The sequence below is a fragment of the Zea mays genome, chromosome 10, assembly GCF_902167145.1.
Source record: "Zea mays cultivar B73 chromosome 10, Zm-B73-REFERENCE-NAM-5.0, whole genome shotgun sequence".
NCBI lineage: Eukaryota > Viridiplantae > Streptophyta > Magnoliopsida > Poales > Poaceae > Zea > Zea mays.
This window is the reverse complement of record NC_050105.1, coordinates 3,379,026-3,404,712: the sequence shown is the minus strand read 5'-3', so window position 1 is coordinate 3,404,712 and position 25,687 is coordinate 3,379,026. Positions and strand designations below refer to the sequence as shown.

The window sequence follows — 25,687 nt, the reverse complement described above, 5'->3', positions numbered from 1 at the left end:
TTATTTTCTCTCTCTCTCAAATACGAAAGGAGAGTAAGAATTAACAGAGTGTTTGGTTTAAGTAATGAGATATTCCATTATTTTCTCACTTCGCATTTTTTAGTTATATAATAAAATGAGTTGATTCATTATCGTCTCATTCTTTACAATTAATTAGTTAGTATTAATATTAAAAATAACAAATTTATAGAATAGACCTATGATGTACCGTCTTATTTTATATTAAATAATTTTTGAAACCAAACATCCTTTTAAAAATTAATTATGTTACTCTGTTTTTTTTTTCAGAATTACTATAGATCCCAACACAGCCGAATCTGTCCCTGTCATTAGAGCTACCCAGAAGCTTCCTTTGTCTCTGTCGATGCTGACTCCTTCACCCCAACAGCTCCCAATCTTCCCACCTTCCCCTCTCCACGCTGCTTCCTTTCCCAGCAATCCTGCGTTGCCTGCCCGACGGAGCTGCTTCCCTCGTTGCTGCGTTGCACTGCGGCGGCCTCGCGCTTGTTGTCGATTCCAGCTCCATGCGCCCATGATTTACTTTACTTGTGTAAGATCACCAATCTCGACTGCTATTTCCCCTTTGCGTTGCTGGAAAATAATTGGTTTGTCAATTTAGATTCACTAATTTTACGCGTCTTTCCAATTCTAGGTTTTCTCGAGTCTGTAGCGGTTTTTATCAGCTGCTTGCCTTCTGCAGAAGAAAAAGAAAAAAAAAAGAACAGCTTTGTTACTACTTCCCATCGTTCACCCATTCATATTTTTTTTTCTTGGTTCACAAAGTAAGAGGAAGCACAAACTACTCCAACTTCATGGCGGACTTGGCGCTAGTTGGCTTAAGGTGGGCAGCATCGCCGATTGTCAAGGAGCTTCTTACTAAAGCTTCAGCTTACCTCAGTGTGGACATGGTGCGTGAGATCGAACGACTACAAGACACTGTCCTGCCACAGTTCGAGTTGGTGATTCAAGCGGCCCAGAAGAGCCCCCATAGGGGCAAGCTGGAATCCTGGCTTCGGCGTCTCAAAGAAGCCTTCTATGATGCCGAGGACCTGCTGGACGAGCATGAGTACAACGTCCTTAAGGCCAAGGCCAAGAGCGGAAAAGGTCCCCTGCTCCGAGAGGATGAAAGCTCCTCCACTGCAACCACTGTCATGAAGCCTTTTCATTCTGCTATGAACAGGGCACGCAACTTGCTCCCTGGGAACAGAAGGCTAATTAGCAAGATGAACGAGCTCAAAGCTATTCTGACAGAAGCCAAGCAGCTTCGAGATCTTCTTGGCTTGCCACATGGCAATACTACCGAGTGGCCAGCTGCAGCACCTACCCATGTTCCCACAACTACATCACTTCCCACTTCCAAGGTTTTCGGTCGCAACAGCGATCGTGATCGCATAGTAAAATTTCTTCTCGGCAAGACAACAACTGCTGAGGCAAGCTCAACTAAGTACTCCGGTTTGGCCATTGTTGGATTGGGAGGAATGGGTAAGTCTACCTTAGCACAATATGTCTATAATGACAAGAGGATTGAAGAATGCTTTGATGTCAGGATATGGATCTGTATCTCGCGCAAACTTGATGTGCATCGTCACACAAGGGAGATCATTGAGTCCGCAAAAAAGGGGGAGTGCCCACGTGTTGATAATCTCGATACTCTCCAGTGCAAATTACGTGATATACTACAAGAGTCACAGAAATTCCTGCTTGTCTTGGATGATGTTTGGTTTGAAAAATCTCATAATGAGACAGAGTGGGAGTTATTCCTTGCTCCATTAGTCTCTAAACAGTCAGGGAGCAAAGTTTTGGTGACTTCTCGAAGTGAAACACTTCCGGCCGCTATTTGTTGTGAACAAGAACATGTCATTCATTTGGAAAACATGGATGATACTGAGTTTTTGGCTCTTTTTAAACACCATGCTTTCTCTGGAGCAGAAATCAAAGACCAACTGTTACGCATGAAGCTGCAAGACACTGCAGAGGAGATTGCTAAAAGGCTTGGACAATGCCCTTTGGCAGCAAAAGTTCTTGGTTCCCGAATGTGCAGGAGAAAGGATATTGCTGAGTGGAAAGCTGCTCTAAAGCTTGGAGATTTAAGTGATCCCTTCACATCTTTGTTATGGAGCTACGAAAAGTTAGATCCATGTCTGCAAAGGTGCTTCTTGTATTGCAGCTTGTTTCCAAAAGGTCACGGATATAGACCTGAAGAGTTGGTTCACCTCTGGGTGGCAGAAGGATTTATTGGTTCATGCAATTTGAGTAGGAGAACGTTAGAAGAGGTTGGGATGGATTACTTCAATGATATGGTCTCTGTATCTTTCTTCCAAAGGTACGGTTGGTACTATGTCATGCATGATATCCTTCATGATTTTGCAGAGTCACTCTCTAGAGAAGACTGCTTTAGATTAGAAGATGATAATGTGACAGAGATACCATGCACTGTTCGACATCTATCTGTTCGTGTTGAAAGTATGCAAAAGCATAAGGAAATTATCTACAAGCTACATCATTTACGCACTGTTATCTGCATCGATTCACTAATGGATAATGCAAGTATTATTTTTGATCAGATGCTGTGGAACTTGAAGAAGTTGCGTGTATTGTCTTTGTCATTTCACAACAGCAACAAGTTACCTAAATCTGTTGGTGAGCTGAAGCACCTTCGGTATTTGGACCTCAACAGAACATCAGTGTTTGAATTGCCTAGATCATTATGTGCTCTTTGGCACTTACAACTACTTCAGCTAAACGGCATGGTGGAGAGGTTGCCTAACAAAGTTTGCAATTTAAGTAAGTTACGGTATCTGCGAGGGTATAAGGACCAAATTCCCAACATTGGCAAGCTTACTTCTTTACAACAGATATATGACTTTTCTGTGCAAAAGAAGCAAGGATATGAGTTGCGACAGCTAAAGGACTTGAATGAGCTTGGCGGCAGTTTACATGTACAAAATCTTGAGAATGTCATTGGAAAGGATGAAGCCTTAGCGTCGAAGCTATATCTAAAAAGTCGCCTTAAAGAGTTGATACTTGAGTGGAGTTCTGAGAATGGCATGGATGCAATGAATATTCTGCATTTGGATGTTCTAGAGGGTCTGCGACCGCCACCCCAACTGAGTAAGCTCACAATCGAAGGTTACAGATCTGATACATATCCTGGGTGGTTACTAGAGCGATCCTATTTTGAGAATTTGGAAAGTTTTGAGCTTAGTAATTGCAGTTTGCTAGAAGGCCTACCACCAGATACAGAGCTCGTTCGGAATTGCTCTAGGTTGCGTATAAACATTGTTCCAAATTTGAAGGAACTATCTAATCTTCCAGTAGGCCTTACAGATTTATCAATTGATTATTGCCCACTGCTTATGTTTATCACCAACAATGAGCTAGGACAGCATGACTTGAGGGAAAATATAATAATGAAGGCAGACGACCTGGCATCTAAACTTGCATTGACGTGGGAGGTGGATTCAGGAAAAGTTAGGAGAGTACTGTCGAAAGACTATTCATCTCTGAAGCAATTGATGACATTGATGATGGATGATGATATATCAAAGCATCTTCAAATTATTGAAAGTGGTCTGGAAGAAAGAGAAGATAAAGTATGGATGAAAGAAAACATCATCAAGGCATGGCTCTTTTGCCATGAGCAGAGGATAAGATTCATTTATGGAAGGACCATGGACATGCCATTGGTTCTACCGTCAAGACTCTGTGAACTTTCTCTTTCTTCATGCAGTATTACAGATGAAGCTTTAGCTATTTGCCTTGGTGGCCTCACTTCACTGAGCAATTTAAAATTGAAATATAATATGGCATTAACTACACTTCCATCAGAAAAGGTGTTTGAGCATTTGACAAAGCTTGACACGTTGGTTGTAACAGGTTGTTTGTGTCTCAAATCAATGGGGGGCTTACGTGCTGCTCCATCTCTTTCCTTTTTTTACTGTTCGGATTGTCCTTTTTTAGAGCTAGCACGTGGAGCAGAACTAATGCCGTTGAACCTTGATGGAGACCTCCACATCCGTGGCTGCATTCTTGCAGCTGATTCGTTCATTAATGGCTTGCCACATCTGAAACATCTTTCCTTTGATGTCTGCAGAAGCTCCCCATCCTTATCGATTGGCCACCTGACCTCCCTTGAATCATTACGTCTAAATGGTCTCCCTGATCTTTACTCTGTTGAAGGCTTGTCTGCCCTGCACCTTAAGTACCTAACTCTACAAGATGTTGCAAACCACACTGTCAAGTGCATCTCACAGTTTCGTGTCCAGGAATCGCTCACGGTTAGTACCTCCGTATTGCTCAACCACATGCTCATGGCTGAAGGATTTACAGTCCCACCGAATCTTGATCTTTCATATTGCAAAGAACCGTCGGTTTCATTTGAAGAGCCTGCAAATCTCTCATCTGTCAAGTGCCTGGGATTTTGGTATTGCAAAACGGAGTCCCTACCAAGAAATCTAAAATCCCTCTCAAGTCTGGAGAGTCTTTCTATAGGGTGTTGCCCCAACATAGCATCTTTACCAGATATGCCGTCCTCCCTCCAGCGCATAAGTATAGTAAATTGCCCCGTCTTGAAGAAGAACTGCCAAGAACCTGATGGGGAAAGCTGGCCAAAGATTTCGCACCTTCGCCGGACGCACATCAACTGCTAATACCAAACTTGCTTCTTTAGACTTGCCACTTGAAATAAATGAGAAGGTACAGGTTCTACTTATTCATTTTCCAGCACAATTGATGAGTTTCTCAATATTTAAAACATTTTATGTTCTAAACAGGCACCTCGATGTCACCCCAACGCGACGCTCTCTCCTCTTGAAGCTCCAGAATTCAGGATCAAGTCAGAAGCGAATGGGTCAGCTAATGCTGTTGTCCCCGCGGTTCCCTGTTTTTTCCGCTTGCATTTGCTCCGCTATTTCACTTTTTATATCATTCCTTGATTGTGAACAATTGCCAATGTGTATTTCTCCGACAGAATGAAGTAACTAACTGTGGCTATGGCTTTTACTTTTCATGTGGCAATTAGTCCTACGTGAGGCTAATTAGAATATGGAATGTCTCATACCTTTACTATCTTTCTTTGAAGAAAGTAAGAATATTGGCCAAGACATGTTTCTAAATTAAATTTGTGCTTCCGTCCTGTGCTTGTTGCTGGCAGGTATACCTTTCTTAAGTGCTCTGCTGTGTGGTCTGCATTTTTATGTGCTTCTGTAGCTTCAAGCTCCAGGAAATTCTTTTTTCCTCAACCACAACTCCACAAGTATGCCGAGAGCCCGAGAGGACTGGTGTCTAGCTGTCTGCTGTAGTTTGTAGACAGGATGGGCATCTAGGTCTGTGATTCTTTTCTGAACTTTGTGTTTTCTAAACTTCGTTTTCTGACTGCAATTTGGGTCTGAGCAAATTTGCTGCTCTTCTTGAATATTTTGTTGTAGCGTGGAGTTGTCATTTGGTCAGCTCTTGCTGTCCATCAAGGGTGCTGTAGTAGTATGGCAACAGGTCAATCTGTGTAGTGGCATGCATCAGGCAGCCATACAGGAGTAGTTGGGAGCATGTGTTTCCGTCCTGTTCTTGTTGCTGGCAGGTATCCCTTCCGTAGTTTCTTACGTGCTGTGTCGTGTGCTATGCATTTTTTTTTTACTTCTGTAGCTTCAAGCTCCAGGAAATTCTTTTTCCTTAACCACAAGTTCACAAGTACGCCGAGAGGACTGGTGTCGAGCTGTCTGCTGTAGTTTGTAGACAGGGTGGGCATCTAGGTTCGATAAAAGAGCTGCAATATAATGTCTCTGAACTTAGTGTTTTCAATCGGATAAAAGAGCTAGAAGCCTTGTAAGATAATATGCTGCTCTCCTTGATTGTTTTGCTGCAGCGTGGAGTTGGCATTTGGTCAGCTGTTATTGTTCACCCAGGGTGCTGTATTAGCATGGCAACAGGCCAATCTATGTAGTGGGATGCATCAGACAGACATATATAGAAGTAGTTGGGGCTGAGATCACCCATAAACTAGTGTACCTTATAGTTGGTACTAGCATTGTATAAATACTCTATGGTCTATGGTGTAGCAGAGCACTACAGAACCGAGGAAGGCGAAGTGCCAGAACAACGAGCATCAGGCGCTGACAGATGTGTATTATCCTGAGGCTTTGCCCAAGCATTGTTAGCATCGGGCAGATGGACGAAGGCAGGTGCCAAGTCCTCGACAATAGCATCATCAATTCATCATATGCATCCACGGTTACGAGCATATTCTCCTCGCCAAGATAAAGTTCTCCAAGAACCGCCTCTACCTGGTTGATCTGAACATTGTGCAGCTAGTGTGCTTGGTGGCGTGGTACAACGAGGAGCCGTGGTTGCGGCATGCCCACTTTGAGCACCTGAGCTTCGACGTGCTCGGGTGGATGGCAAGGGAGCAGATACATGGTTGGTGGGGAAGCAGAGGAAGCTCCTTTCCTAAGGCAGCAAGCAAGTATCTCGCTGGAGCTCGTCCACGGCCACCTTTGCAGGCTAATCACTCCACTGACGCACAGAGGGCAACGATATTTCTTGCTGCTAGCCGATGACTGTATCTACTTCATGCGGTTTTAGGATTTCCAGGATTGCCAAATTTAGACGAATGGGTTGCAAGAGCTGCTATATTTGACACCCTTCATGGCACTGTTAGTTCCATGCAACTAACGGTGATTATCTTAGGTGAGGATTGCTATGGTTGGGAAGTACACTGTCTTATCAGATTATTCGTACCTCTCCGTGTTGAAAGTGAGCTTGCCAGCTTGTTCAGTGCAGTGATGTTTTTTTATGTTTCGAAATGTGAATGTTGCTGTCTAATTAACGTGTCATGCAAAAAAAATTGCAGGCCCTCTTGCACACATCTGTTGATTGTCGCTCCAAACCAAATTTTGTTGCTAAGTTTCATATCAACCCCATAAAGCTACTGTGTAAATAAATGATCAATGCTCCTAGGAGGTGAAATATTAAACGCAACTTGAATACAACGCCAAACACATTTAGCAATATGGCAATCGAAGAACAGATGTTGAATGGATTCATTTAACGTACATGCTACACATCGTAGGTAGCCTTTCCATTGTTTCTTCACTAAATTATCAGTTGTTAGGGCTAAATTATTTATAAGGTACCACATAAAGATTTTAATTTTAAGAGGAATTTTGATTTTCCAAATGGGATGATTTCTTGGAACCACTTGTGGCCTAACCAGAGACCTATACATAGAACACACTGTGAACTTCCCATGCTGATGTAAGGACCAAATAAAAATATCCCTTTGATCGTTTAGTTGAGTATTGGTAATCAAGGCTATGAGCTGTTGCCAAGCCATAAGATTATTACCCACCAAGGATCGATAAAAGGCCACATTTATTGTATTTGATCTTAAAACAGAAGCAACATAAGCTCTCTTTTTGCGGAGTATATCATAGAGTCCAGGGAAAAGTTCCTTAAACGTTGCGTTACCACGCCATTTGTCCTCCCAAAAACGAACTTGAGTCCCATCCCCAATTTTGAAAAGGCCTAGGCGAAGAAAGATATCCTTAACACCTAACAGGCCTGCCCAAAAATGCGAATCTCCAGGCATGTGTTCCACCTGGGTGATTGTTTTATTTATCAGGTACTTATTACGAAGAATTGACTGCCACACACCCTCTTCATTAATTAACTTGAAAAGCCATTTACTTAGTAGACATTTATTTTGAAGATCAAGGTCTATAATTCCTAATCCTCCCATGTCTTTTGGTGTGCAAACTATACTCCACTTAGTTAATCTATACTTCTTTTTATGCCCCTCTCCTTCCCAAAAGAAACGAGATCTTATTTGATCTAATTTCTCTAGAACCTTCCTTGGAATTTCGAAGAAGGACAACATAAATGTCGGGGACCATAATTAGGGGTACCCTCAAGGCTCCTAAATCTCAGCTGGTAACCCCCATCAGCACAAAGCTGCAAAGGCCTGATGGGTGCGACTAAGTCAAGGATCGGTCCATTCGAGGGACGCGATCACGCCTCGCCCGAGCCTAGCCTCGGGCAAGGGCAGCCGACCCCGGAGGATCTACGTCTCGCCCGAGGCCCCCCTCCAGCAACGGACACACCCTCGGCTCGCCCAAGGCCCAGTCTTCACCAAGAAGCAACCTTGGCCAAATCGCCACGCCAACCGACCAAATCGCAGGGGCATTTAATGCAAAGGTGGCCTGACACCTTTATCCTGACGCACGCCCTCCAGTCGACAGAGCCGAAGTGACCGTAGTCACTTCGCCGCTCCACTGACCGGTCTGACAAGAGGACAGCGCCGCCTGCGCCGCTCCGACTGCTGTGCCACTCGACAGAGTGAGGCTGACAGCAGCCAGGCCCGGCCTCAGGCGCCATAGGAAACTCCGCTTCGCCCGACCCCAGGGCTCGGACTCGGGCTCAGCCCCGGAAGACGACGAACTCCGCTCCGCCCGACCCCAGGGCTCGGACTCGGGCTCAGCCCCGGAAGACGACGAACTCCGCTTCGCCCGACCCCAGGGCTCGGACTCGGGCTCAGCCCCGGAAGACGATGAACTCCGCTTCGCCCGACCCCAGGGCTCGGACTCGGGCTCAGCACCGAAAGACGACGAACTCCGCTTCGCCCGACCCCAGGGCTCGGACTCAGCCCTGGCCTCAGCCGACGGTCTCCGCCTCGCCCGACCCATGGGCTCGGACTCGACCTCGGCCTCGGAAGAACAGACTCGACCTCGACCTCGGAGGAGCCTCCACATCGCCCAACCCAGGGCACAGACCGACCACGTCAACAGGAGGCGCCATCATTACCGTACCCCAAGCTGACTCAGGCTACGGGGAACAAGACTGGCGTCCCATCTGGCTCGCTCCGCCAGACAAGTAATGATGGCGCCCCGCACGCCCTATGACGACGGCGGCTCTCAGCCCCCTTACGGAAGCAAGAGGACGTCAGCAAGGACTCGACAGCCCCGACAGCTGTCCTTCCGCCAGGCTCCAGCGCTCCTCCGACGGCCACGACACCACACGAACAGGGTGCCAAAACCTCTCCGGCTGCCACGATGGCATGTACTTAGGGCGCTAGCTCTCCTCCGCTAGACACGTTAGCACACTGCTACACCCCCATTGTACACCTGGATCCTCTCCTTGCGCCTATAAAAGGAAGGACCAGGGCCCTCTTACAGAGGGTGGGCCGCGCGGGGAAGGACGGGACGGCGCTCGCGTGAGGCCGCTCGCTCCCTCCCGCGTGGACGCTTGTAACCCCCTACTGCAAGCGCACCCGACCTAGGCGCGGGACAAACACGAAGGCCGCGAGATTTCCACCTCTCATGCCCGTCTCCCTCCGGCTGCCTCCCCCCTTCGCGCTCCGTCTCGCGCCGACCCATCTGGGCTGGGGCACGCGGCGACAATTCACTCGTCGGTCCAGGGACCCCCCCGGTCTCGAAACGCCGACAGTTGGCGCGCTAGGTAGGGGCCTGCTGCGTGTTGACGAACAGCTCCCCGTCAAGCTCCAGATGGGCAGTCTCTAGCAACCTTTCCAGCCCGGGACGGTGCTCCGTTTCGGGAGTCTTGAGTTCATGTCCCTCGACGGCAGCCACGACATGATACTCCTTCCCCGCCGTGCGACAGCGACAATGGCGGCCGACGGCCCGCCCGCCGGCGGCGGAATCGACGACGTCTTCCCCGCGTGGTGGAAGAACAACGTTCGAGGTCACCCCGTCCCCTCCCCCGTCGACGGAGGAGGAGGCGGGGCAACCAAGGCCAAGCAGGAGGCGACACCTCGTCGGCTGTCGAGCAGGTCGACGGCGCCGGCTGTAACACCCACTTTGTAAATTGTTAGAGATAATACCAATAGAGAAACAATTTCTCTTTATGTGAGTTTGATCTTTATGCATCATCATATGTGAACATCATGTCCAAAAACAATTAATAAAGAGATATGCTACTAAATCATTGCATCATGCTGAATATTTTATTTGTGTGTGCATTTTTGTGACAATATTATAATAATGCAAAAAAGAAATATGTTAAATATCCAAATGGGGATTTAAATCCTAAAATAATCCTAGAATTAAGAAAAGAGAGAAGGGAGAGATTATACAAAATAGAGGAAAATAAATATATGAAAGAATACATTTTGTTCCTACTAATATTTTAATTTAGGTACTTAACTCAGTTATGAAGCTCACAAACAAGTTTGAATTCAAAATGGAGATTTAAAAACGAAATGAAACAGAAAATAAAAAGAAAAAGGAAAACTAGCTAAGTGGGCCGCCAACTCCGAATTTGGCCCACTTCCATTTTGCTCCTGCGTAGCCCATCACCGCGCTCCGTCAACCTCGCTGGCCAGTCGTCGCGCGCGCCGTGCTGCTGACCTATGGGCCACACCGGTCATCCGCTCCCGCGCGTGTCTGTTACACTGGTGTGTGGCCCCCGCATGTCGGGTGTGTCCCTGTTATCCGGCCGAAAACGAATCAGCCCGCACTGCGCGGCCGACTTCTGTAATGCCCAAAATTTTACATTAGAAAAAAAATAAATAATGATATAAATAAATAAATACATTCAGGTTAGTGTTTTGGGAATTTTACTTTTGAAACCTTTGAAGATTTATTAGTTTCCTTTTCTTTTCATAAATCAGATAATAATAGTTAAATAACCAATAAATAAATAAAGAAAAATACATATCACACTGAAGAAATTGTTGTGATACATTTTATTGGAATAAAGAATCATAGTTTAAACTTGACCTCAAAATTTCAAATGAAAACATAGAAGAGAAAATAGAAAGGAATTCCTTCCATGAGTAAATAACAAGGAAAATAATATGCAAAGAAAAATATATATGAGTGCTTATAATTCTTCCTCTGGAACATTATTTGGGATTTTAACCTGGGTTTGAAATCACAAACAAATTTGAAATTCAACTACTAGAGTTTGAAATATAGGGAGAAAAGATAAAAAGAAAAAAAAAAGAATAGAAGACCTTCATGGGCCGACAGCCTCAGTTCTGGCCCATTAACCCTTAACCTCCCGCGCGGCCCAGCTCCTGGTGATGGCGCCGACAGGCGGGCCCTACATGACAGTCGCGCACGCGCTCACCAGCCATCTTCCCTTCCGCTGACGCGTGGGGTCCACCGGCAGTCACCTTGCGCGCGCACTGTCTCTTACTAGCGGGACCCGCATGGCAGATGTCTTCCACCTCTCGTAACAGACCGCTCCGAGCTTGGTGGGCGCGCCGCCAACGGAGTCCGCGGTCCGCGCGGATTGACCGGCGCCGCTGCCTGAAGAAATCGCGGGGCACGTGCCTACCCACGCTCGCGGTCGGCCATAAGAACTGGACATGAGACCCCATCATGCACGGCAACGCGCCGCGCAGACCATCTCGCCAACAGCCGCCGCCGGTGATTCTCCTCTGTGCTCGCGCACGGGTCCGCGCGTGTGGGGGATAGATATCCCCTGGGTCCACTAAAGAAGTAAAAGGCCTCACGAAAAGCCCAAGGGCCCAATAATTCGTAAGGTCATTCTTTCGTGGGCCTAGGGAAAGACAACCAATAAAGAAGACGTGGGACTGATTAGTGCAAACACAGGCGGCCCACAACGTCGAACGAATGAATCATAAACAGAGACCCGACTTTCCCGCGCTGAAGCCCCCATGCAACGGAGCCATGCGAGGATAAGTCGGCGGAGGTTACGTAGGGATAAACTCAAGAGGTTCACCATCTTTTAGCTACTTGTTGTTATCATATCACATGTACTGCCCCACGGTCGAGTATATAAGGCCTAGGGGGCACCCCTTCAGATCGATCGCCCCTGTTCTACTTAGCCACCCACAAAGACTCTCTGCGCCCTCTATCCAGAGAATCCTCTTGTAACCACGCTCACATACTCACCAGGACGTAGGGTGTTACGCACTTCTAAGCGGCCCGAACCTGTAAATCTTGTCCATTGTCCCTCGTGCGATCGGCACGAACCATTTTGCTACAGTCGTTGACACCGTCCTACTCCTAAAAACACCTTGAGGGGCAACCCCGGGTGTGCGGTCGGACCCAAAACACCGACAGCTGGCGCGCCAGGTAGGGGGTGTGTCGACGATCCAAGCTAGCTCAATGGCCGTCACTTTCCACAGCAAGATCACCATGCGTCCCGGATCCACATTCTGCTTCGGGACAATCTCCTCCGTGGCGGACGAAGAAGGAATTCTACACCGCCTCGCAGATCTGCCGGAACAGAAGTCTCCACCAACAAACTCCGAAAATGCTGGAAAGACGCTACTTCCGGCTCTTCGAGAAAAGATTGTCTCCGGGGAGGCTGGAGCGAGAAGCTCGCTGACCTGGAAGACTCCGCTGTCTACTTCTCCAACGAAAGAATGGACACGGGTCGTGAGAAAGAAGGAGACCAGGGAGAGGCCAGTCGTTCTTCCCGTTCCTCCGACCTCAAAGGAGAACGGAAAGAAAGCCGCCGTGGCAACAATACCGTTCTACCCCGACGTCCTCTTCATCGGGAGAGCAGAATCACCCGCCGTCTCCGACGATGAACCGACCGCGCCTGGAGAAGAATCGCATCAGCGAGAATCCCGCCGACGAAGGAATCGGCGCAGGAACGTTCGACGACATCATGCAGCTGGAGAACGGGATCCGGAGTAACCTGTCTCGCGAGACGAGGTCTCAGAGATAGGAGAAACTCCGGAAGAATGCGTCTTCAGGGAACGAAGGAACTCCCGACGACGAAATCGTCGTCGAACTCAGGAGCAGGCCGAGCAAGATGCAAGGCAACGACGCGAGAATCCGCTCTTTGGGCGCAACTTGAACCCCGACTTCGCCCGAGCCGTGAATACGCCGAGCGAAGTCGGAGGCGTTCTGGCCCGGATAGCTGACGGACTTCCTCGGACCCCCGACGCCGAGGGATACCGGCGCCTGTTCACTCAGGCAGCCAACCATCTTCTACCGCTCGCCCATCCGCCGAACGATCTGCGACACGCTATCAACAGTCGCCGAGACGCGCGAAGCTCTATCAATGCTTCGCGCGAACGGCGGCACGAGAACGAAATTCGCCGTCGAGAGGAGTATGATCGAGATCATGGCTTCCCGACCCAAAGCCAGGCCACTCGAACTGAGTCGGCAACAGCTTCAACTAGTGGAACCACCCGGGGACGGTCGAGGAGCTACCACCGCCACTCCCCTCCCCGGGACAGACGACATCCTCGACGACAGGAGGACACGTGCGGAGTATCCGCCCTTACTCCGCGCCTTAGGGCCATCCAATGGCCTCCCAACTTCAAGGTATCCAATGTCGACAAATATGAACCTAAGCAGGATCCGGGGGGCTGGTTAGCCGTCTACACCACCGCTGCTCGGGCCGCTGGGGCATCTGAGGACGTCATGACTGCGTATCTGCCCATCGTCCTCGGGCAAGACGCGCTGCAGTGGCTACGACATCTACCCCGACACTGCATCGACGACTGGGGAGACTTCAGTCGACGTTTCACCGCCAACTTCCAGTCTCTCTCCGACAAGCCGGCGCAACCATGGGACCTCAAATCCATCAAGCGCCGGGGGGATGAGACTCTCAGGTCGTACCTTAAAAGGTTCCAGACCATGAGAAACCGCATCCCCGAGGTCACGGAGGCGGCCGTAATCGAGGACTTCTACAGAGGATCTAACGACTCGGCTTTCGTCCGAGCCATACTGCAAAAGGCGCCGACTACCTCCGAGGAGCTGTTCCGGGAAGCCGACCTCTACATCACCGCTGACGAGCGAGCCCAGGACCTCATCGGAGGAGCAAAGCCCGCGCCAGCAGCACCACGACGCGACGCGAACCAGCCGCCCGACAAGCGCTGGGAGAAGAGGCCTCGCGAAGAAGTACACGCCGCCGGACCACCCGCCTCTCGCGCCCGAGGAGGACCTCGTGGAGGCGAACGCACGCTGGACGACATCCTCGACGCCCAGTGCCCGTACCACAAAGATATGCGCCACACTCTCCGCAACTGCCGGGACTTCAAGCACTCCGTCGGGCATGGCCGACCCTTCCAACCTCTACCACCTCCTCCGCCGAGAGGCGGACCAGATGAACCACGACAGCCCCATCAGCCGGAGGAGGGGGGAGGAGGAGCTTTCCCGCGCGTTGACAGGGAGGTCAACGTCATCTTCGGCGGACATGGGTCGCAGGAGAACAAGAGACAACAAAAGCTCAACGACCGCCAGATACTGGTGGCGACCACCGGCCCTCCCGCCCCGTACCGGTGGTCGGAGCACCCAATCACGTTCACTCGGGAGGATCAATGGCTCAACTTTGACCACCCAGGCAAATACCCGCTCCTCGTCGATCCGGTGATCCGAGAGAGCCGGGTGAAGAAGGTGTTAGTAGACGGGGGGAGCAGCATCAACGTCACCTTCCCCCGTACGCTTCAAGGCTTGGGAGTTCACCTCAAAGAGCTCCACGAGTCAGACACTCCTTTCTTCGGCATCGTGCCGACGGAAGGGGAGTATCCGCTGGGCCACATCTACATGCCGGTCACCTTCGGGACTCCGGATAATTACAGAACCGAGTTCCTGAGGTTCGAGGTGGCGAATTTCGACTGCGGGTACAACGCCATCATCGGGAGGCCAGGGCTGGCCAAGTTCATGGCCATCCCACACTACACGTACATGATACTGAAGATGCCGGGACCACGAGGAATCATAACTGTGCGCGCCGACTTCCAAGGCGCCGCAGAATGTTTCCGAGTGGCCATCCAAGCAGCCCTCACCACCAAGCCATCAGCGATTCCTTCTACACCGGCGAACTCTAAGCCTGATGAAGACCTCGCCGTGCCGGCAAACGAAGCTCAGGCCACGACCTCTATGCGGCCGACTGAAGACACCAAGCGGATCAACCTGGGGTTCGCTGATGAGCGCAAGACGGCTATCATCAGCTCCAGTTTGAGTGACAAATAGGAAAGCGCGCTCGTCCAGTTCCTGCAAGATAACCGAGACGTATTCGCATGGCAACCTGCGGATATGCCGGGAGTCCCAAGAGAACTGGCCGAGCACAAATTGAAGGTCTATCCCCAGGCGAGGCCGATCCGGCAAAAGCTGCGTCGTTTCACGCCCGACAAGAGAGAAGCCATTCGTGCCGAATTAGCCCGCTTGGTCGCGGCCGGGTTTATTAGAGAAGTATTGCACCCCGAGTGGTTAGCCAACCCTGTTCTTGTACTCAAAAAGAATAAAGTGGATTGGCGCATGTGCGTCGACTATACTGATCTCAACAAACACTGTCCGAAGGATCCCTTCGGGCTCCCGAGGATAGATCAGGTGGTGGATTCCACCGCTGGATGTTCGATGCTGTCTTTCTTAGATTGCTATTCCGGGTATCATCAGATTAGTTTGGCAAAAGAAGACGAGGAAAAAATGGCGTTCATCACCCCGTTTGGTGCTTTCTGTTATACCTCCATGCCGTTCGGCCTCAAAAACGCTGGAGCGACTTATCGGAGGGCTATTCAAACATGCTTAGCCGATCACTGGGGCAAGCGTGTGGAGGCTTACGTAGACGACGTAGTGATCAAAACTGAGAATCCAGAAAACTTCATCGAAGATTTACAGCTGGTTTTCAACAGCTTGAGAAGATATAGATGGAAGCTCAATCCTGAAAAATGCGTTTTCGGAGTACCAGCAGGAAAGTTGCTCGGATTTATCGTCAGCCACCGGGGATTTATCGGCAACGACTTAAGACGGTGCAACATGCTCACGCTCACTTAACTCGGGGTGACCACTATGCCCTACAAACGGAGCAATCGACTTAAGTCGGCAACGACTTAAGACGGTGCAACATGCTCACGCTCACTTAACTCGGGGTGACCACTATGCCCTACAAACGGAGCAATCGACTTAAGTCGGCAATGACTTAAGGCGGTGCAACATGCTCACGCTCACTTAACTCGGGGTGACCACTATGCCCTACAAACGGAGCAATCGACTTAAGTCGGCAACGACTTAAGACGGTGCAACATGCTCACGCTCACTTAACTCGGGGTGACCACTATGCCCTACAAACGGAGCAATCGACTTAAGTCGGCAATGACTTAAGGCGGTGCAACATGCTCACGCTCACTTAACTCGGGGTGACCACTATGCCCTACAAACGGAGCAATCGACTTAAGTCGGCAACGACTTAAGGCGGTGCAACATGCTCACGCTTACTTAACTCGGGGTGACCACTATGCCCTATAAATGGAGCAATCGACTTAAGTCGACAATGACTTAAGGCGGTGCAACGTGCTTACGCTTACTTTACCCAGGGCGATCACTAAACCCTACTAACGAAAATTACCGGCTAAAAGTCATTGGCGGCTTAAACCGGTATAGCATACTCGCGCTTATGAAGTTCAGGGGATGACTTCCATATCCCACAAACAAACTTCATAATTATCATGTAGCATTACCACAAATTTGCAAACTAATAAATTCTGATACGATAAGAAAGATATCATAACATTCGAATGATAAGATGATGTCCTCTAAATGAATGCTTGCTCATGCTAACCGCGCGCTCAGAGCACGCGAACTGTTTCTTTATTTTCCAATGTCTCTCTCAGGAACGACTGACGAAGAAGGGCGATTCGAGGATTCAGGGGCAGCAACCACGTCGGCTCTTATATCCTCGGGGACAACCACGCCAGGTCTTCTCATCAAGATTCGTCCCGCCCGAATGGCCTTGTCCAGGGCCTTATCGCGCTGAGCTTTGAAAGTGACAGCAGCTTCTTCAGCAACTTTAACAGCCTGCTGAGCAGTTTCTAACTCCCGGGCAATGGTTTTCTTGGAAGCTCGGAGTTCCTTGATGGTGGCATCCTTTGCTGATAGCAACTGTGTAAGGCGGGCTACTTCGTCCGAAGATTCTTGCAGCTGACGGCGCTGATTGTCAAGCTCCTCCATCGTAAAGCGGTGGCTCCTCTCCAAGATGGTCAGCGAGCTACTGGAATCTCGGTACAATCTGTCCAAGTTGTCGCGAGAAGCAGCAAGGATACTTTTTTCTTCCTACAAGCAAAAATCAAACTCATTCAGAATCCAAGAGCATGATAAGGCGAAGTACAGGTCCGTAAGCTACCTTCTCAGAGTTAAGCTGAACATGAAGAGAAGAGCTCAGAGCGTTGGCATCATCCAAAGCCGCAGAGACCTGACTCAACTCGATTTGACTTTGAGAATACTTTTCCTCGAAATCAGCGCATCGTCGAGCCATTTCAGCTTGATCTTGAGAGTGTTTTTCTCCAAGAACTGTGATCTGCCGAGTCATCCCTATCAAGAGGTATTCAAACAAAATAAGGTCAGAAGGTAAAACAACCTACGGACAAAAACAAAGAAGGAAAAGAAAGGACAATGACCGGCATTGGCGGCCTCCAACTCAGATACACGACGATGAAGCAACACTGGATTCCAACGCTCGAGAGATGACGCCACTTCTGGGGTAGAAGCACCCTGTGATTTCAGTTGACTGGCCAATCCATTCACCAAAGCCTGACGAGAAGAACAGATGAGCATAATGACAGCAATTCATGCAACATAGAGATCAAATTAAAGCACGGCACAGCACCTGGAGATTGGAAAAGAACGAAGGGATCCCCAAGTCAGGAGAAATCAGCTGATAATCAGACGTCAGACCACCACCTGAAGCAGCTTGAAGTAGACCAGCAGGAACGAGCTCAGTACATTCAGCAGAGCCTAACGCCAGACCAGTGGGGATGCTGCCCTCTAAAGCGACCCCCTGATCTGGAGCTTGAGCCACCACCATGCCGCCAGAGTGTGGAGGTGAACCCACGTGAACATCCATGGAAGTGCAGGAGGGAGACCTCGCTCGGACACTCTCGGGGGCTGGGTCAAGGTTGGCACTGCCCACTTGAGCCGGGTCACCCCCGGCAACACCCTCGGGGGCTGGGTAGTGGCCTACGCTCTTCACCCGAGCTGAGTCCTCCCCGGCAACACCCTCGGGGGCTGGGCACATGGCGGCACTATTCAAAGGATCCAAGCTCTCTGCCGTGACCACCTCTAAGGTCGACGGGCCTTCAGCTACTTCCACAGGATCAGGACGATCCCAGTCATCATCCCGGCCCTCGAGATCGTGCTCTAAGGTCGACGAGGCACGGGACGACCTCAACCCAGCATCTGGCACGGCTGCACAAGTTTCTGTTGCATCAGCGTCTGCAGTTTCCAACAACAAGTTCTCAGGGACCATATCCTCTAGAGCTTGATCAAAATTGGCCATGGACAGTTCTTGCAGACCAATAAGAGCAGACAAGGCAGGAGAAGGAACCCCACTACTACCACCGCTAGCAACGAACTGCCGACTGTTTTTCCGAGTTAATGGAGTTTCGTTCTCTTCCTCTTCATCTTCCACAGCGACAGCACAAACAGCCCCCTCATTAGGGTCAGCAGCAGGCGGAGCACACCCATTGGGATCAATGTCAGCTAGGCCAGTTGCAGTCATTTCTTCAGCAGCAGGAACTAAGGTGCTGGCATCCTCATCAAAGCTAGACACTCGCCGGAGGCGTCTTCTTTTCTTCCTCTGCTCATCAGCAGAAGGCTCGGGCTGACTGGTTCGGCTGGGGCGCCTCGGGCGAGTACTGACAGGTTTCGAGACGTCCAAGGCCACATCAACCTCTGGAAGCGGCACCACCGCCAATGTACCATCAGGAACAGTATCAGATGAATCCTCAGCTAGCAGATCGAGCATGTCATTTATGTCTGCGTCACTAGGGTTCAGGGGCACTTCAAAATAAATCTGCCGTTCATCATCAGGTATCTCCCCGAGCGAAGCAACTAAGGAACGGACCTCCTCAGCAGAAGGTCGCACTCTAAGACCCAAGTTGTTATCTGTCACGGGCGGATTGGACACAAAAAGAGTGAAATCTTTGGGAGAAGGCAGGTTCCAAGCCGAGTATGCTACTGGAGCTCCAACGTTTGAAACTTTACCCCTGAGGATCATCTCGAGTCGGCTCACCAAATCAACAGAAGGAATTCTCCTATTGGTAACTCGGGTTGAGTCGGCCAGCCCTCGGTAAAGATATGCCGGATAGGCCCTGTCCTTCAGCGGCTGAATGTTCTTGAAAACAAAATCTGTGACCACGGTTTCGGCAGTCAGACCTCTCTCTTTCAGTAATCCAACTTCAGTAAGCAACACGCCCGCTTCGGCTACTTCTTGGTCCGTGGGAGATTCAGTCCAACTTGGAGTACGAACGTCTGCCTGTCTTCCCGAGCGGGAAGGGAGAGAATTTCCATAATTATCCATTATAAACCACTCCAGACGCCAACCTTTAATGCTGTCTTTAAGGGGTATCTCGAGATACTCAGTTTTCCGCCCCCGACGCATCTCTAAGCTGGCACCTCCGACCAATTGATGTTGCCCCCCGGCCATCCCAGGACGGCAGTGATACAGATACTTCCATAAGCCAAAATGCGGCAGCACGCCAAGATAAGCTTCGCAAAGGTGAACGAAAATAGAGATTTGGAGAATGGAGTTAGGGTTCAAGTGAGTCAGGTTGATGTGATAAAAATCAAGGATGCCACGGAAAAAAGGAGATATGGGAAGGCCGAGGCCGCGAAGAAGGAAAGGAGTGTAAACCACTGATTCGTGGGTATCTTCGGTTGGGACAGTAGTCCCATGGCAAGAGCGCCAAGAACAGAGTTCCCGTGGAGGGAGAACCCCGATGGAAACAAGGCGGAGAAGCTCAACTTCAGAAATCACAGACATATGGTTACCTGCGAAGGGTAACTGACTGTTGGGATCGATGGCGGGGATCACTGCAGCAGACGAGTTCGCGGTCTTCCTCTTGGGCGCCATCTTGCTTCCCGTCGGCGAAACAGAGCAGGAGGTGAGTGGCAGAGAAGACTCAGATGCAGAAATGCAAGAACTAGGGCACGGAAAGCAAAGGCGGCTGAAAGCGCGACACTTAAGGGATATTCTTGAGCCAGATACCTTTTCAAAAGTGCCCAGTCATCACCCGGCGGTCATCTCCGAAATCCCAGCATGCCACGTGGATATCTAACAGTTATTTCCAAGAAAGCCGATGTGCCACCTCATCACTCGGCCATTTTCCTCAAAGAAACTTGAAGAAGCTGGCTATCACTCGGCGTTGCCTCTAAAACGCCGACCACGTGTTCAAACGCTCAGCATTACTTCTAAAATGCTGATGCCGATATTCTATCACTCGGCGCTGCCTCTAAAACGCCGACCACGTGATCAATCGCTCGGCATTACTTCTAAAATACCGACGCCGACCTTCAATCACTCGGCGCTGCCTCTAAAACGCCGACCACGTGTTCAAACGCTCAGCATTACTTCTAAAATGCTGATGCCGATATTCTATCACTCGGCGCTGCCTCTAAAATGCTGGCCCCGTATTTTGTCGCTTGGCATTACTTCTAAAATGCCGATGCCGACCTTCTATCATTCGGCATTGCCTCTAAAACGCTGGTCTTGTGTTCGATTGCTCAGTGCTACTTCTAAAACGCTGATGTCAATCTTCACATCACTCGGCGCTGTTTCTACTATATCAAAAAGAACCAGTTCAGCATTCAGCAAAAGCAGTGGCAAGTCATCAAAAAGAGGGGATAAAACGATATACTTCATTAAAGGGAAGTTGATGAACTTACAAACCAACTCTTTATGAGTTGGTACATCCCTAATTCTACTTTACATTACCACTACTACTAAACTACACTAATTACTACTACATTATTCTAGCTATACTAAACTATACTAATATCTAAGAAGACCAGTGGCGTCTAGCCACTGGCCCTGCCCCTGCCCCCACCGCCGCCGCCGCCTTTGGTGCTGCCCCTGCTGCTGCCCTTGGTGCTGTCCCTGCTGCCGCCGCCGCCGCCCTTGGTGCTGCCCCTGCTGCTGCCCTTGGTGCTGTCCCTGCTGCCGTCGCCGCCACCCCAGCCGTCGTCGTCGTCGTCGTCGTCGTCGTCGTCGTCTTCACCCTCGTCGCCGCCGTCCGAGTCCTCCTCATCCGAGGAGCACTCCGACTCATCCGAGCCTTCGAGCCCGGCGCGCTCGACGGCCCGGATATATGTCCAGACCTCCGCGGCTATCCCCTGGGAGTCGTCTGAGTCATCGGACGACGCCGGGGGAGAGGCGGGAGCCGGGGACCCCTCAGCCTCGGAGGAGAACTCCTCCTCCGAGTATTCTGAGTCACCAAACTCCTCCGATGGAGGAGTCGGCTCACGCTTACGCTTGTTGTTCTTGCCCATGGTTAAAGTTTTGGGAGAGAAGAAAGGGAAGAGGAAGTAAGGAGCAGCGAAGAGATGTGAAGAAACCAGAGAAGCAAAGGGGTTATTTATAGAAGGGAAAGGCAACCGTTCACTTCTAACCGCGGTCACTGAACAGTCGCAAGGCATTCAATAAAACACTTCCACCCACCTGAAGACACGTCAGACGACGGACGCCGTTTCATGCAACACTACACCCATTGGGACTCCAGTCAACAGTGCAAAAGATATGATTACACTAGCCGTCCCATCGCATTACTACTCAGAGGAAATCGGCTAAAACACTCAGCGTACCAAGCCGTCCCTTGCCCACACCCATTGGGGGGGGACGCCCAGGAATTATCAGTATATTTTAAAAAAAAACGGTCACATCCGTGCAGGGCATGCAGTGAATACCTCAAGACAAAAATGAGATATCAGTAAAGATCAGAGGAAAGCCAAATATAGTCAGCAAAGTACAAGATATGGCCGGCAGAAGCGACTTGAAGGCTAGACAGAGAACGTCCATCAACTGTCCAATCAGTCACAGAGCAAATAAATTACACTACCTAGCGAGATATGGATGGATTGCAAACTCGGCTACAAAAGACAAAATACATGCTGACCTCTGAAGCATAATACTGATGACATAGCGCGGATGACATCATGCCAATTTTTTACAAGCAGAAAGGATAATTTTCAGCAAAAAAAAGGACACAGAAGGAAGACCTTCGAGTGGATTATCCTCAAAAATCCACTTGAAGGTCGGGGGCTACACCCATTGGGTGCACCTCCGGTGCACCCCATGGAGTATTATTCTAAACCAACATGGCGCCGACTTCTAAGGCATAAGAGCAACATTGAAAAGACCAGTCTTCAACCGAGATGCAGGAGCGCGAATGGAGATAACCTTTGGAAGGAGACCTTCGAGTAGATTATCTTCTAAAATCTACTCAAAGGTCGGGGGCTACACCCATTGGGTGCACCTCCGGTGCACCCAATGAAGTCCAGAGTCTTGCAATCCAAAATGCCGACCTCTAAGGCACAAGCACAAAATCAAACTTTGGTCGAACGAGTGATCAGAGCCAGAGGAGGCAGCAGGAAGTCATTTTCGGGACCTTGGATCTTTGAGTTGATTACTTCTAAATTAACTCAAAGATCGGGGGCTTGTGGGGGATAGATATCCCCTGGGTCCACTAAAGAAGTAAAAGGCCTCACGAAAAGCCCAAGGGCCCAATAATTCGTAAGGTCATTCTTTCGTGGGCCTAGGGAAAGACAACCAATAAAGAAGACGTGGGACTGATTAGTGCAAACACAGGCGGCCCACAACGTCGAACGAATGAATCATAAACAGAGACCCGACTTTCCCGCGCTGAAGCCCCCATGCAACGGAGCCATGCGAGGATAAGTCGGCGGAGGTTACGTAGGGATAAACTCAAGAGGTTCACCATCTTTTAGCTACTTGTTGTTATCATATCACATGTACTGCCCCACGGTCGAGTATATAAGGCCTAGGGGGCACCCCTTCAGATCGATCGCCCCTGTTCTACTTAGCCACCCACAAAGACTCTCTGCGCCCTCTATCCAGAGAATCCTCTTGTAACCACGCTCACATACTCACCAGGACGTAGGGTGTTACGCACTTCTAAGCGGCCCGAACCTGTAAATCTTGTCCATTGTCCCTCGTGCGATCGGCACGAACCATTTTGCTACAGTCGTTGACACCGTCCTACTCCTAAAAACACCTTGAGGGGCAACCCCGGGTGTGCGGTCGGACCCAAAACACCGACATCGCGTGCGGGTGGGGGCGTTCTCCGGGGACCCGTGAAGCTGTCCGCGCCTTCAATTTGAACTGCGTGGCCTTGGGGCGACTCGAATTGCTCGCCGTGGTTCGATCTCCGTCGCGGATCCGCTCTCCTCCGTGGGCAGGCTCGCGACTTCTTCAATCGCCGGTATGTGTCCACCGGATAACTCCGCTAGCTGCCCCTCTACGTTTTGCGCCAATCTATTCTAGGATTTGGGCTCTGTAACCCTGGATGCGCTGCTCGTCGGCGAGCGCCGCCGCGCGGTTTGCCAGCGCCGCCGCTGACCAACGTTTGGGGGACGGGCGTGTGGAAGAGTGCTGTCGGCCGTTGATGCGAAGATGGACGACCCGGATCAGGACTCCCATACCGCTTCACGTCATTTAATCTGTGTCGTTGATCTTCGAATCCACGATCCGTATCGAGTTTCGCTATTTTGAATCGCTACCATCGATTCCGGATCCAAAGGGCCGGATGTCATACCGGTTCACTTAGGCCCGGATCTAATCTGGATCGTGGGATTCTGATCAGACGGCTGGAAATTAAAGATACCCCTTCGGCCCTGGTCGTTTTTCTAAAGAGCCCCTGCCCTTTTTCGTAATCAACCCGCCGTCCCGTTCTGTTGTGCACTGAGTCTTAGGACTTCTTGCACCGAGCCCCCTTCGTTTCTGTTTAATATGCGCGCAGTCCAGAGGTCATAGGAATTGAATAAATAATATCAGAAAATGATTTTTAATGTGAGAATAAATGCCAAAAACTTGTGAAATTCATAGTTAATTCATTTTAACTCCAAATTGAGTAATTCCTGTTGCAATAATTTTGCATTAACATTGTCTATCAATTAGTAACATTGTTTAACCATAAAACTTAAATTAAAATTATTCATTTGGATTAATTTATTCTAGATGCTTATTAACTTCAGAAATTCATAACTTAGAATCTGTAACTCCAAAATTGATGATTTCTGTTCCTAGAATTTTATTTTAATGTGTAGATTATTATTATGTATTTTGTTTACATGTTTGGTGTGATGTTAATTTTGCCTATACACTGCTTGTTCGTATTGCTACGACTAGCGTGAGGTCACGAGTCACCTAAGGATCATCCTGGTACCTGGATTCTCAAGGCCCAGGCAAGTTGTGCCCTTGATCACTTCTTTTTACCCACTCATGTTCTAATTAATCATAATGATCTGCATAGGTTAATTTTGATGGGACCCAATAGGTTACCCTAGTTTGATTATCTTTATACCTTGTTTACCACTGAACTTTTTGGGTAGTACTTGCTAGTGCTTTATGTGGTTTTGGGTATAAAGATACATTATTCATGATCACACTTTTATTATCTGTTTATTATCACTGTTCATGATAAGATCATTATGTTAATTGGAACATGGAGCGACCACCCGGGAAAACAGTGCTACCACAAGGGAGGAATGGGACCCCTTGGCTGATTAATTAGGAAAGCTAGTGGAAGACTACCTTACCCGAAAGGGGCAAGGGCAGTAGGGGAGTGGTCAGTGTAGGGAGGCCCTCGGGAGGATTTTGCTGCGATGGCGGTCCTGCAAGGGATTCCTGCATTGGAGCTTCCTATAAACTGTAGCGGGTTTTCTGAAGCTAGTGGAACTTTGTAAAGGCCTCGTAGTGTTACCCTGCCTCGCCTCCTCGGTAGAGGTGTATGGGAAGTCGCGATCCCTTGGCAGATGGGTAACATGACTTGTGGGTAAAGATGCGCAACCTCTGCAGAGTGTAAAACTGGTATACTAGCCGTGCTCACGGTCATGAGCAGCTCGGACCCTCACATGATTAATTTATGGAACTAAATTCAATTTGTCATATGCATTGCATCGCAGGTGATGTTGTTACTTTTGCTCTACTACTTAATTGGGTTGGTATTTACTTATACTTAGTAATTGCTAATAAAATTTTGACCAACTTTAAAAGCAATGCTCAGCTCTAACCATTCTCTTTGGTAAGCCTTACACTTCACATGAGCTCCCACCTTTGGCGAGTTCATATACCTTATTCCCCACAACTTGTTGAGCGATGAACGTATGTGAGCTCACTCTTGCTGTCTCACACCCCCACAGGTCAAGAACAGGTACCACAGGATGAGGCGCATGGAGGATGCTGCGATGTGTTCGTGAGAGGTCTAGGTCGTCGTCTCCCAGTCAACTTTGGGTTGCTGGACCGTTGTCTCCTTTTGATGTAATTATTTATTCATTTTGTATAGAACTCCTGTTATATAGTAAAGATGTGACATTCGATCCTGTGCCATGAATCATCATATGTGTGAGACTTGGTCCCAGCACACCTGGTGATTATGTTCGCGCCCGGGTTTTGGATCCCTAAAATCCGGGTGTGACAGAAGTGGTATCAGAGCAATGTTGACTGTAGGATGAAACCTAGATAGAACTGGACAACCATTATCTACTTACCTTTGCTACTCTGATTCTTTTCTAAACTTTTCTTAATCTATTCTCATCTATTTCCGCTTTACGCTGAATATTCTTACCTTTTCATTCTAACGACAAATGTGGATTTCACACTTTGAAATCCCGTGCCTAAAGTGACCTTTAGGAATAGGAGACCTAATCTTAGGGACAAAAGCAAAACTATTTTTGTAGATATTGGTATGCTTGAGTGTTTGTTCTTATGATACTTGTTTGATTTGGATCTTTGATTGAGT

At 49.1% G+C, this 25,687-nt stretch overlaps 1 protein-coding gene across 3 annotated transcripts; it reads left to right on the top strand.

The window, feature by feature from the left end:
- The first annotated feature begins 323 nt into the window (after positions 1-323).
- Positions 324-5,568, top strand: LOC100384031 (uncharacterized). 3 transcript variants are annotated; one of them, XR_002265488.2, is made up of 4 exons: positions 326-550; positions 653-4,695; positions 4,773-5,324; positions 5,427-5,567. XR_002265488.2 is itself a non-coding variant. In NM_001350292.1 (3 exons), exon 2 carries the CDS (start codon positions 813-815, stop codon positions 4,647-4,649), a length of 3,837 nt encoding a protein of 1,278 aa, NP_001337221.1. In that variant the 5' UTR covers positions 324-550; positions 653-812; the 3' UTR covers positions 4,650-4,695; positions 4,773-5,568. The 3 variants fall into 3 exon arrangements, 2 of the variants coding, with proteins under 2 accessions (NP_001337221.1, XP_008662245.1); NM_001350292.1 differs by having other exon boundaries at positions 324-550; positions 4,773-5,568; XM_008664023.4 differs by having other exon boundaries at positions 368-550; positions 784-4,695; positions 4,773-5,481.
- The last annotated feature ends 20,119 nt before the right edge of the window (positions 5,569-25,687 follow it).